The 13,014-nt window shown below is 34.5% G+C and overlaps 1 protein-coding gene across 5 annotated transcripts in view; it reads right to left on the bottom strand.

The window, feature by feature from the left end:
- Window positions 1-13,014, bottom strand: part of PRKD1 (protein kinase D1) — a 415,044-nt gene that overhangs the window by 106,983 nt on the left and 295,047 nt on the right. For 3 of the 5 annotated variants that reach the window (XM_001364580.4, XM_001364651.4, XM_007472536.3), the window contains exon 3: window positions 474-605. In XM_001364580.4, coding sequence (XP_001364617.1) covers window positions 474-605 — 132 coding nt within the window. Of the gene's footprint in view, window positions 1-473; window positions 606-2,515; window positions 2,559-3,727; window positions 3,897-13,014 lie in introns of all 5 variants that reach the window. The other 2 variants (XM_007472535.2, XM_056810441.1) reach the window with 2 other exon arrangements.

The raw sequence follows: 13,014 nt of genomic DNA, 5'->3' as shown, positions 1-13,014 counted from the left end.
GCATAATTTTGGACTGAGTTCACAAGATTTTAATTTGTATTCTCTAATTTTTCATCACAAAACCATTCTTTTATCATATTAAATGGTAAGTATAGTTCAGATGAACTGTCCATTTTTCTAATCAAATCTACATTTTAGCTCCTAAGGTTTGAATTTTTTCTTTTAAAAATCATAAAAGCCTACTTATACATATATATAAACTATGAAAATATAACTATATTATTAATTCTTAATAAAGAATTTCTATTAATAATATAGTTTATTAAAACAAAAAACCATATTAGCCATTTCTAAAAATGTATGTCTCTATCTCATTTGAAGGTTAGTGGCATGTTTCACCTTCATTTGATTGTACTTTTAAGAACATTATTTTATAAAAAGATAAGCTATGGGGGAGGAAATGGAGTTAGTAAAGGGTAGGAAATAAAAAAACAATTCCAATATTCTTAAATGAGGGAATTAACATGACATACCTTCACATTTAAGTCCTTGACGGACAAGCCCCCATAACATTTCTCCACAGTGGTCACAGAAAGCTGGTGCCCGATATGAATGAACAAATAGAGCATGAGGTCGGATCTGAAAATCTTCAAAGGTAGCAGAAGCTGCAAAAGAGTAAAAACATTGAAAAATAAGGTGAATGAATACAATAAGAAACATAAAATTACCTTGTCAATGGTTAACAGATCTTCCAATAATATAAGCTTCATCTTAACCATTAGATTCAACCTTTCCCTAAGGACTGTTAATTAGTAGCACTTGTGACTCCCCAAAATGTAACCTCCTTTCTTTTATGTTCTTTCATGTTAACAAAGTGAGAAATAGCCAAAACAGAGGCAGCAGACAGATTAAAACAAAACAGACAAACAAAAAAAAAAACGTGGATAATCTACAGTCAAGGAAATCAAAGTCTCTGAATATTTGAATTGCCATTTAGACTAGTAGATAACTTTTTGTTTTCAAAGGACTGGACAATATTCAATTTATATTGACTGTCCTTTACATATGTTGTACAAATACCCTCCTTCTCACCCCTGTCTCTTAGAGTATCAAAATCTTCTTCAAAGTTCAGTTCAATTAAGACCCTCTAGATTTTCTTGATTGATCCCTGAGCTTCTAATGCTTCACCAAAATTACCCTGATTTTGCAAATATTTTGTAAATACTTCTATGTGTATATGTTGTTTCCTCTAATAAGATTATGTCTGAGAAGGCAGGGGTTGCTTTATTTTTCTCTGTATTACTAAAATCCTAGTTTATATGGGTGTTTTGTTAAATGACTGATTCTTGGCAAATATATTAGTAAAAAAAAGATGGAAGCCATAATTATGATCATAAAGAGGGAGAAGAAAAGGGCAATCTACTAAAGAAATCAGAAGTACTGGAAAAATGTTAGTGTATCAGCAGGACTAGTGAGGTTTACACAAAAAACTGTGAGTCTCCCCACATTGGAAGGGAAACTATGTTACAAACCATGTATTCATGATGTCTAGAGTATGTCCTTATATGTGTCCATGTGTTTTTATGAGGCTGATAAAGAGTTTTAAAAAGCCATTTCTTTAAAACTGAGACTTATTTTCTTCTGATGGCCTTGCTGCCACATTCATTATTATTCTATGTTTCAAAATTATCATTAATGTGCACTTTAGTCCTCCAAGAGAGACCTTGCTAAGAATTTGCAAATGATTTCCAAAGATGGGATAATCATCATATTCTGAAAACCAAATACTGATGAATAATTAAGATACAGACAAATGCTTCTCTCTTTTTTTATGGAAGTAGGGGGAATAAAAGGGAAAAAATAGTCTGCTCTTTGAAACACAACTGAATCAAGCTGTGCATTCATAAACTTTTTGTAGTCAATGTATTCCCTTCCCCCTCATAGAGTATAATAAAATATTTAACCTGAAACATCTAAATCTTCACCTACATGCACACATTCACATGAACAACTTAAAATTTGTGGAGAGCCAATAATATATTTTTACCCAAACCTTGGAGAATGGAGGGAAGGGGATTCCACCAGATAATAATGGCATCAGTGCTTACAGGCAGATTAGATCCAAAATTTCAGTTCTGTCAAAAGTGAATCCAATTTAATATTAAATGTGATGGTGATTTCAGAGCAGCACTTTCTAATGAAAATTGAGCATAAGGAAGGTGTTGCTGTTGTTCTTTGTGAGAAGAAACTAGATAATGAGACCCTCAAACCACGCCTAATAAAATAAACTGCATCTGACTGAAAGCAGAGTCAACTTGTTGAAGTTGCTGGGATAAAGAAAAATAACTAAAAAAATTATTTTTGGAAACAGCCAATCATCCGAGAAAAGGAAAATAAAGGTCCTTCTGGAAGGGTTCTAGCTAACCTGAGAACTTCCTAAGTTTTTTGGGGAGAATCCCTGTGGATGCAAATCCATCTTTTAAGGATAACTTCTTATTAGCTAAGTGGCATGTTGGTGGCTACAAAGTATTTAGGAACCAAATTATTGTTAAGCATTAAATTAATATTAGTTCACCTGACTCCAGAAAGCACAGCGGCATATAGCACAGGAAAGGACACTGAAAAACAAAATAGAGCAGTCCGTTTAAAACAGGTGTTCTTATCCTATATTGTGTCATAGAGTCCTTTTGCAGTTTGGTGAAGACTAGGGTCCATTTTCAGAATCATGTTTTTAAATTAATAAAATTTATAGGATTATAATTGCAACTAAGAGGTACAGAATATGGTTGCCTGGACTGGAGTCAGGAAGATCTGAGTTCAGGTTCAGCTTCAGACACTTATTAGGTGTGTGATGCTGGACAAGTCCCTTTACCCTGTTTGCCGTAGTTTCCTCATATGCAAAATGAGCTACTAAAGGAAATGGCAAACTACTCCAGTATCTTTGCCTAGAAAATCCCAAATAAGGTCACAAAGAATCAAACGTGATTGAAGTGACTAAACAGCAACAATAAAATAGGATTACAAAGGAAACCTATTATACTGAAATACAATTATCAAAAAAATTTGTTAAAAAATTTACAAACAACAGATAAAAGAATCTCCAATTTAAAGGAAATATATATATATATATATATATATATATATACCAGTAGGTACAGATCAAGCAGGCATAGAATTTTAGATCTAGATGTGATCATCTATTCCACACTTTCCTGTTAAAAATTGAGTGGGAAAATGATATGCCCAAGGTAATACAATTACTCCATAGCAGATCCTGGACTAGAACTCAGGTCCTTTAGACTTAATGTGATTTATAGTCAGAGACATGGAGAGTCTGAATTTTATAGTAGATAGCATGCTAGATTTGGATCTAAGTGGCATCTCAAATACAAAGTTATATGTTTGTGGGAAAGTCATTTAGTTCCTCTGAGTCTCAGGCAACTCTTTAACAGAAGTTACAGGGAGACTGTAAAGAATGAACAAAGTTCTTCCATAAGGAGTGGCACTTTGGAAGGCATTACAGTATTTCTATCATGTACTGTCATATAAAAAAAAATGAATTTGGAATTGTTATTTCCCTTCTAGACAATGAGGGCTTGGCTATTTTCTTAGAAGTTATAGGGGAAAAGAACAGGGCATGGAGTAGAGAAATAGTCAGACTGGCTTATTCATCTTTAAAACCGAAGTATTCTCACTGTTGTCATTGTCATATTTGATCAAATAAAAATATTGTCTACTTCAATCTCATTAAGAATAGAGATTAGTCTCATGAATTTGTGCCACCTACCATATTTTCAAGATCATATGACCAGCCCAGACGCCATGATGGAGAAAGTATCTGATCATCCCTGAGTTCCATCATGCCTTGCTTTCTTGTTCCATTCTCCTGACACTCAAAAGCTTCCATACTGTCCCAGCGAATTTCTATTTAACCATGAATCCAATTGGGTCATGTGCTGAGGAAGGGAAGCATGGATAGGGTAATCAACCAATAAGTACCTCAATTTCCTCAACTATAAAATGAAGGGGTCTATCTAGATGACCTCTGAGTTCTCATCAAGTTCTAACTCTATGATATTATTTATTCAATGTTTCTTTGGTGCTCTGATTTGTGCTGAGTTGCCTAGATATATTTAAAGCAGAAACTAAATTCAAAGCAATAATGGAATTATTACAAGTATCATCAGAACACAAATCCTCAAGGAAAGAAACAATATAGCATATTCATTTGAAATCAAAACACAGCATGTGGCATATTGATTTCTTTTGTTAAAGAAAATATGAAATCCTACTATCATCTAGATGGAGTAGAGTATCTCAAATGCCTGTCTTTGATAAATGCCTTAATATTTTAGTTTCTTTACTACAGTCTTAATGACTAACCATGGAAAGGGATAAGACACCAGGGAGGAGAGATATGAATGGTTTCAGAAGAAGAAACAGAGTTTTAAAAAGCAACCATTTAAATTTGTAGCCACTGACCCTCCAAAATCATCAAGTGGGGTTAATTAACTAGTTTCACCCCTATATCCAAGAAAGCATATTCAAAGTTTTGAGAATGGAATTGGTTATTTATCATGACCACAGAAGTGAAGCTAAGTGTGTTATGCTACAGAGGAGGATCTGGGGCCTGATAAAGAAACTTAAAATTTTCATCCCAAGGATCCAGATGATTAGGTGGCAGTAATGGAATGTGAGCCCAGTCCTCTGATATTAAATCTTGTACTCTTTTTCCAGTGAACTTGCCAAATTTGACCCTTATGATCTATTCTCATAGAAAGCCTTCACACCATTCTATTTTGCAAGCCAGAGAATAGTCTAACTGGAGGAGAAAGGAAAACATTTTGGGTCCAATAATATGACATGGACTTTTGGCATGTGTAATTGGGTGCATACATTTTTCATGATAGCATATGATGTGGTTTGAAATGTGCTGTGAAGTAGTAAACTTATGTCTTTTTGTCACATGTAGCTAGTGCTTATAAAATGTGCTACCTACCTTTAACTGGTGTATTGGAAAAGTAATTCTAGTTTCTTGGATGACGGTTGTTATAAAAATGCTACCTGAATACCCATTGGTGTTTTCCAAATCCAGGATAATAAGAGCTTGACAACATTGCTTTAGACATTTCTTTGAATTACTTGGAAAAGACACAAGCAATTAAACTCTGAAGAATTATAGTGCCAAAAAAAATGTGGCAAATAAGTTTGTTTTTCCTTTTGCAAGAGAATTAACATTCACAAGCCGCTAGCACCCTTGACTTACGTTTAAATGCCGTATTTCTAAAGTTCAATTTTAATATTCTTCTGTTAATTTTAGAATAATTAAATACATTTTAAAAATAAAACCTACAGAGTATGGTAAGGTTTTTATATTCATTTGAAATCAAAACACAACATCCATTCATTATGAATTTACCTGTTCTGTACCCTGGGGGAAATCAACATTAGCTAAGTTTATGCATGCTGTCTCAACTAATCACAAAATTGCACTTCAGAGATAATCACTTAGGATCAGAAAACAAAGTGAACACTGTAATTCAAGTTCATTTAAGTCTTGGAGGCAAAATGGACTGATAAGAATAGGCATGTGAAAGTGTCCTGTAGTCTGAGAGCCAGCAACAATGTGCTATCTGCCACTCTTTTATCATCAGTCAATCCCATCTAAATTAAAATCATATAACAGGCATATGAATATAATAGGCTCTTTACACTTATATTTGTGTCTTTTTGATTTGCTCTATTCACAGTCCATTGTTATGCTCCAGTGTGCATGAGAAGAGAAAATGACATGCTTTACTTGGTCACTGAGTGTTTGAAACATGTAATTGAGCCAGAAACCCTCAGATAATCAGTAGTTCCTTTAAAGTTCATTATAAATTGTTGCATAAAATAGAATAAACTGTTTGGTTCTTGTATTTAAAAAAGTAAAGCTCTAGAAACAAAATAAGAATCTTTAGAGGTCAAGCTCTGTATTTAATGATTGACAAAATAAGAATCTTTAGAGGTCAAGCTCTGTATTTAATGATAAGGAAATTATTTTCTTCATCCAGTTTTTAGGGTCAAATTACATACATTGATTCTGGGAACCAGGAAATGTGCATTTGGATAAGACAAGACTTAGAAGGGAATATTATAGCTATCTTCACAAATCGGAAGGTTTATCCTGTAGAGATATTAGGCTTTAGGACATAGATCTAGAGTTAGAAGGAGTCTCAGCAGATATCTAATATAACCTCCTCATTTTACATATTGAGAAACTTAGTTCCAAGAACATGAACCATTAACCCAAAGTCACACAGAAGTAGAACTTGAACTCAAGACCTTTAAATATAGAAACAGTGTCTTTTACATTCTATCCTAAACCCTTACCTTCCATCTTGGAATCAATACTGTGTATTGGTTCCAAGGCAGAAGAGTGGTAAGGGCTAGGCAATGGGGGGTTAAGTAACTTGCCCAGAGTCACACAGCTGGGAAGTGTCTGAGGCCAGATTTGAACCTAGGACCTCCCATCTCTAGACCTGGCTCTCAATCCACTGAGCCACCCAGCTGCTCCTGGGTCTGATATTAGAACAAACAACAACAATAAACTTTCACTCCCAATATATATTGGCTGTCCTAGGAGGTTCTGGGTAATCCTGTCATTAGAGGTCTTCAAGCAAAGGTAAACATATATAGTATACATTACTGAGACACTACGTTTTGAGGCATAGATGGGACTAAATAGCTTCTAAAATGCTTTCCTACTGTGCAAGTCTGAGATTTTGGCCACTATGATTTAGAAAGGATACTCAAATTAAGTTATAATAAAATCATTTTTAAAAATTAAAGAAATTCAACAAGACCATCTATTCCAACATCTTGCATAATTCATGAAAACCCTTTATGATATCCTTGACAGATGGTCATTTTGCTTCTTTTAAAATGCTTCCAGTGACTATGGCAGTCACCATTTCCCAATATAGACAATTTCATATTTAGGGCAAGGCTCTTATGAACAGAAAATTTTTTCCATAGATAGACAACACCCATCTCCCTGTGGTTGCCATTCATTTGTCTTATCAATGAAATAACAACTGTTGAACAGATACTTAATAAATACCTGTTCTCTTCCCTTTCCCTCAGTTCTGGCTTCTATAAAATAAGGTAACTCATTATTTTCTTCCAAAAGGCAATCTATCACTCATTTGAAGATAGCTATCATGTTTATTCTACATATATCCTACCTCTTAATATTAAATTCCTTCAACTATTATATTAAGGATGTGGTTTCCAGACCCTTCTCCAGAGTGTTTACTTATTAATATACTACCTTTCATTTGCTAGTATTCTTCTGAAAACATAGTGTTTAGAACTAAACAAAATAGTCTATCTTGATCTGACAATACAAATAAAATGGCCTCCCCTTCCCCCCCTTTTTTTGGCTAAAATACTGAAATATCTGATTAGTTTTTTGATGACCAGAGAACATTTTTTGTTTATACTGACTTTTAGAAATCATGAAATTAAATAAAAAGAGCAACAAATATTTGTGAATTGCCTATGAATGCCATGCACTGATTCCTCCAGGAGCTGAGGATAAAAGCATTTGGGGAAGGGGCTGATGTGTTTCATTCTTTGTTTTGAATACTTGGAAAAGCTGCATCAATATGAAATTAATATTAATTTCCAAGTCCTCCATAAGGTTTTTGCTCTTCTGACTATGTTGCCTTTGGTGATAATTTAATACATTTAACTAAATATTCAAATCATCATCAGAGGATGATTTAAAGATATGAGTCTTAAAGATAATCTAGCCCAACCATCTCATTTTAAATGTGAAATAATTGAGTGTCAGAGAAGTTAAGAGACTTGCCTGAAGTTAAATTTAGGAGGTATTAAAGTCAAGATTTGAATTCAAGACCTCTGACTTCAAATCAAGTATTCTTCTTGGTGAGGTCAATATGTTAGAAGATATACTTCGAAGGACATAAAACTGCAAGAGATAGCTATTATGTTGGATGACACAACCAGAATGTAAAAACAACTTTATATATATATATATATATATATATATATATATATATATATATATGACTAAATCTAAGATGAATGATCAGGATGCAAAAATATACTGAAATTCTGAAACAATGAATGAAATCTAAGATGGATAATGATAGCACTGTCATATCTTGTAAAGAATTTTCTTTATACGTACATATACACATATAATTTATATTTATTAAATATAAATATAAATGATATTATAATACCTATGTACAAAAATCTCATTTTTGAACCACAGAAAATCTTTAAAGTAGGCATTATCCTCATTTCACAGATATGTGAAAATCCAGTACTTAAAAATTTTAATTTAAATTCATGCACTCTTTCTTTGCTTGATCAAAGATAAAGTTTCCTATGACTTTGCTAAGGAGATTATAATTTTAAATAAAGTTTTCAATGAGAGGAATTCTTAGAAGACTATAAAAAGAGATGAGCATAGAATTAGGGAAATCAAACAGCTTGAAAATCACCCATTATGCCTCACTTCTGATTCATATGGCCCACAGGACACTGTAACCTTGGATAGGTAGTTAATCTCTCAGGAATCCTGACAACATCTTCAAGCCTATAAATTTCAGAAAATGTGAAAAATCTGTACTAGGAAAAGTTTCTCAACAATTGGGCCCTATCTTGATGAATCACAGTTCTAATTTATTCTCCTTTCATTGGGAAAACAAGTTAAAATGATACTTTTCTTCATGTATCATCATAAAGTGATTTCTTTTAAAATTATGAAAATATTGGCCTAACACAGAGTCTAGCCATGTATGAATGAGTGAATGATACTCTAGGAATGAATTATACTAGATATATAGTATACTCTCTTACCTAGCTTGTTAAGAAATACATTTCTTCTCGTTAATAAAATAACCTGGTTTACATACAATTCTGTAAACATTAAGTATCTTCTGTGGAAGAAACCATGCTATATATAGAGAGATACAAAGGTGGGAAAGTTCAGAATATCTTTCTTCAATAAATATATGTTCTAAGGAACCTAGGTAGCACAGTGCCAGTGTTAGAGTTGGGAGGACCTAGGGTCAAATCCGGCCTCAGAAATTTCTGAACTGTGTGACCCTGGGCAAGTCGCTTAACTCCAATTGCCTAGCCCTTGCCAGTATTTTGTGTTAGAATTGATATTGACAGAAGGTAAGAGTTTAAAAAAATAAGGAAAGAAACATATGTTCTAGTAAATACAAGGGAAAGGAGGGAAATATCTATAAACAATTAAAATCAAAATAGATGGGATGCAGGGGAGATCAAATAGCATGGTATGAGAAATGACAGGAGAATAGGATCACTTCTATTTACAAGTACAAGCAATAACTTCTTGGAGTAGGTAGCACATGGGCTAGGCTTTGAAAGAAAATAAAGATTTCAATAGGAAGAAATTCAGAGAAAGCCCATTCTACTAATGAAGAATAGTCATTGTAAATATTTTAAAAGTAGGGAAGAGAAGGTCCAGGATGGAGTAGAGTAAGTGACTAAGTTTGACTGGAGATATTTTATTATATGAGTTCATATACTGGCTGTAAGTGAATGTGTGGTACCATGCAATTCAAAATGAGATTAAGTAATTTGGAGCTTGTTACAAAAGTATTAAATTCTAGAATTGAAGTCACATCCTTGTATTTGTAAAGTTAGCTTAGTATCTTTATTAAGGAAGTACTGGAAAAAAGGAGAAACAGGAAGCTTGGAAACTAGTTCAGAGACTGTGTTAGTCCAGGTGAGATATAATAAGGATATGAATTAAAGTGATGAAAAATCTTCCTTTTCCATCACTTTAATTGTATAGACACCTATAATTCATGGGAAAGGAAGAATAAGAATATTTTGAAGTTTTAAGCCTACAGAATTGAAGAATTGTCATGGTACCAATAGAGATGAGAAAGTTCATGAAATGAGAAACAGGGACAAATTTCAGTTAGAAAAAACACTGTTTATCAAAGATTAAGAGTTGGATGGGTTCTCAGAGATTTCTTTCAACTCCCTCTTTTGAAAGACAAGGAACTTCTGGGTAAACATGGTGGCAGTCTAGACCCAGGACTCTTCCTCTCTTCATGGCCTACTGATATATATATATATATATATATATATATATATATATATAGTGACAAGGAAATCACTTTAAAAGACTGATATATATTAATTTAAGGTCGCCAAGGAATTCAGCTATGTAATTCCTAAATGAAAACTCAAGTCAGCAGTCAACCTTTTATGGAGTTTAATTATAAACAGGATGAAGAAAGGTATTAGAGATAGAGAGAGAGAGGGAGAGAGAAAGGGGAGAGAAGGGAATAGGACTTAAATACCCCTTCTGTTTAGGCTGGGCCAAAAGGCCCAAGCCCTTAGATAGCTGGGGCAAAGAAAGGAGATTAGTCCCTATTACTCACGTGACCAAAATGGAGAAACAGTCTCAGGGGCCTCCACCTCCAGCTTCCTTCAGAGCCAATCCTCAAAGCACCACCTCTCAGACCAAAAACCTGTCCAACCAACCACCTCTCCATCCTCAGACCCCCTCTATCTTTAAGCAAACCATCCAAGTTCCCTCCCCTCAGTTCTCACATCTACCAATCACTGTCCATGTCTTCCCTGTGCCAATGGTGGCTCTAGCTTAACCCAGGACCGCCCAGAGGTCTGTCCCCTTTGCACATGTCTGTTGAAGGTCATATTCTCAAATAATTAAATCTCGATCCTTTGCTGCAGCCCTTCCTAAATCCTGTTAGGACTGAGTGGGGTGGAAATTGTATTTTCCAAGACCTGGTTCTGTCATTCCAAGTATCTCTATTGTATCAATTCTAAAATCAATCATGACTCAAAGAAATTCCTGTTCTATGCTTAAGCATAGGTCAAAGCCCTTTCCATTGTTCAGCAAAAGGTTTCTGTCCTAAAGTAATCTTAAGAAGGGAGGAGGAGGAACCTCCCATGCCAATGGGGTTCACATTCCAATAGAGTTCCCACTATCAATAGGAAATTTTTCAGGTATGAAATTTCCCAATGGTGAAATTTCCAACATTTATAAGTCTAAGAAATTTTAAGGTTTACAATATATATATATATATATATACTACCTCAAAAGACCAAAAAAAACCAATTCATATGAACGAAGAGACTCCACAGTAGGGCTCAGCATTGAAGGTATGTGGGATTAAGGCATTTCCACATTATAAGAGGGTGGAATAGCTTCCACCCAAATGTGAGCTAATCAACCCCACCACACACACACACACATGGAGCCAGTACACTAGAGTCAGAGTCAGTGAGCGAGCAAGGGGCACCTCTAGAGTGAATGAGGGGCACCTCTAAGTCCTTGTCAGCTGACTTAGATGACCAAAGACTTACCCCCTGAGAGCAGCTAGACTTGAGATCCCAGTGGGCTGAAGAGCTCAGACACTGGGAATGGAGATAGCACCGACAAGGGCAGCAAACAGTAGAAACTGTGGAGACTTGAAAGGTGACCTCAGGCAAAAACTATGCTCCTTAGCTCCATACAGAGAGCACCTGCTTTCCTCACTCAGACTGCTGATTGGAAAGGGAAGGAAAAACTAGCATAGTGATGGCAAACAATGCTCAGGAAAAACAACTTCCCAACACCAAGAAGAAAAAGAAGGCATTAATCTTGGATAAATTTTTATGGAGGAAAAATGCAAACTAAAGAGGAAATAGAAGAAGAGGACAAACAAATAAATGCATCCAAACCTTTAAAAAAATGGAAATTGGCCACAAGCTCTTGAAGAATTTAAATCGGAGCTCATGAGAAAGATGGAAGAATTTTGGCAAGAAAAGTGGGAAAGTTCAAAAAGAAAATAACAGTTTAAAAGACAGGAACTCCCAATTATAGACCAAAATTAAGTAGCTAGAAGTCATGAAAAGTAGGATAGACCAAACCATAAAGGAAAATCAAAATATTATAGTGGAAAATCAAAAGATTATAGTAGAAAAACCAGTCTTTAAAGACCAGAATTGGGCAATTGGAAGCCAATGATCTTGCAGAACAGCAAGAATTAATAAAGCAAAGTCAAAAGACTGACAAAATAGAAGGAAATATAAAAATCTCAATGACAAGATGATAGACCATGAGAATAGATCTCAAAGAGACAATCTGAGAATTTCAGTCTACCTGAAAAAACAGAAATAAACAGAAATCTTGACATCATACTACAAAAGAAATTATCCAAGAAAATTGCCCTGATGTTCTTGAACAAGAGGGCAAAATAGACATTGATAGAGTTCATAGAACACCCTCTATACTAAATCTTCAAAAGGCAACCCCCAGGAATGTATTAGTGAAATTCAAGCACTTCCAAACTAAGGAGAAAATTTTACAAGAAGCCAAAAAGAGACAATTTTGATATCAAGGAGCACCAATCAGGATTACACGAGATCTGGCAGCTTCCACTCTAAAGGACTGTAAGGCTTGGAATATCTATTCAGAAAGGCAAGAGAATTGGGTCTTCAACCAAGAATCACTTACCCATCAAAACTGTCTATATACTTCCAGGGGAAAGTTTGGGCATTCAACAAAATAGGAGATTTCCAAGTATTTGTAATGAAAGACAAGGAATCTAAGTGTTAGAAAAGTTAAATGACTTAAACAGTGTTAGATAAGTAATAACCAAGAGAGTATTTAACTCAGTCCCCTTGACACCCAACATAGTTTCAAATATTAAAAAAAAAAAAGCACAGTTGGAATTGTAAAAATAGAGTTCTGGGGAAAGTGATGGGCTAGACATAATGATTGGTCAGTTATCCTCAGCAGGTTGACATGTGAAACTAAGAATTAGAAAAGAAACAGCTATAAAAAGAGTTTAGAAATTAAAACAATAACAATTAAGGACATCCTATGGGGAAGACCAGAATTAAGAATTAGGAGAAATAAGAAGAGAAAAAAACAAAGAAGTCCTCGAAAAGTGAAGAAGACAGGGACATGGGAGCCAAAGAAATTGGAGAGACTAGGAAAGAGAAAGTAGTAAAGGGAGGGGTGATTAAGTGTCAATTACTGTCAAAATTCTATGAAAACAATGACTA

The sequence above is a fragment of the Monodelphis domestica genome, chromosome 1, assembly GCF_027887165.1.
Source record: "Monodelphis domestica isolate mMonDom1 chromosome 1, mMonDom1.pri, whole genome shotgun sequence".
NCBI classification, from domain to species: Eukaryota; Metazoa; Chordata; class Mammalia; order Didelphimorphia; family Didelphidae; genus Monodelphis; species Monodelphis domestica.
This window is presented reverse-complemented; position numbering and strand designations above follow the sequence as displayed.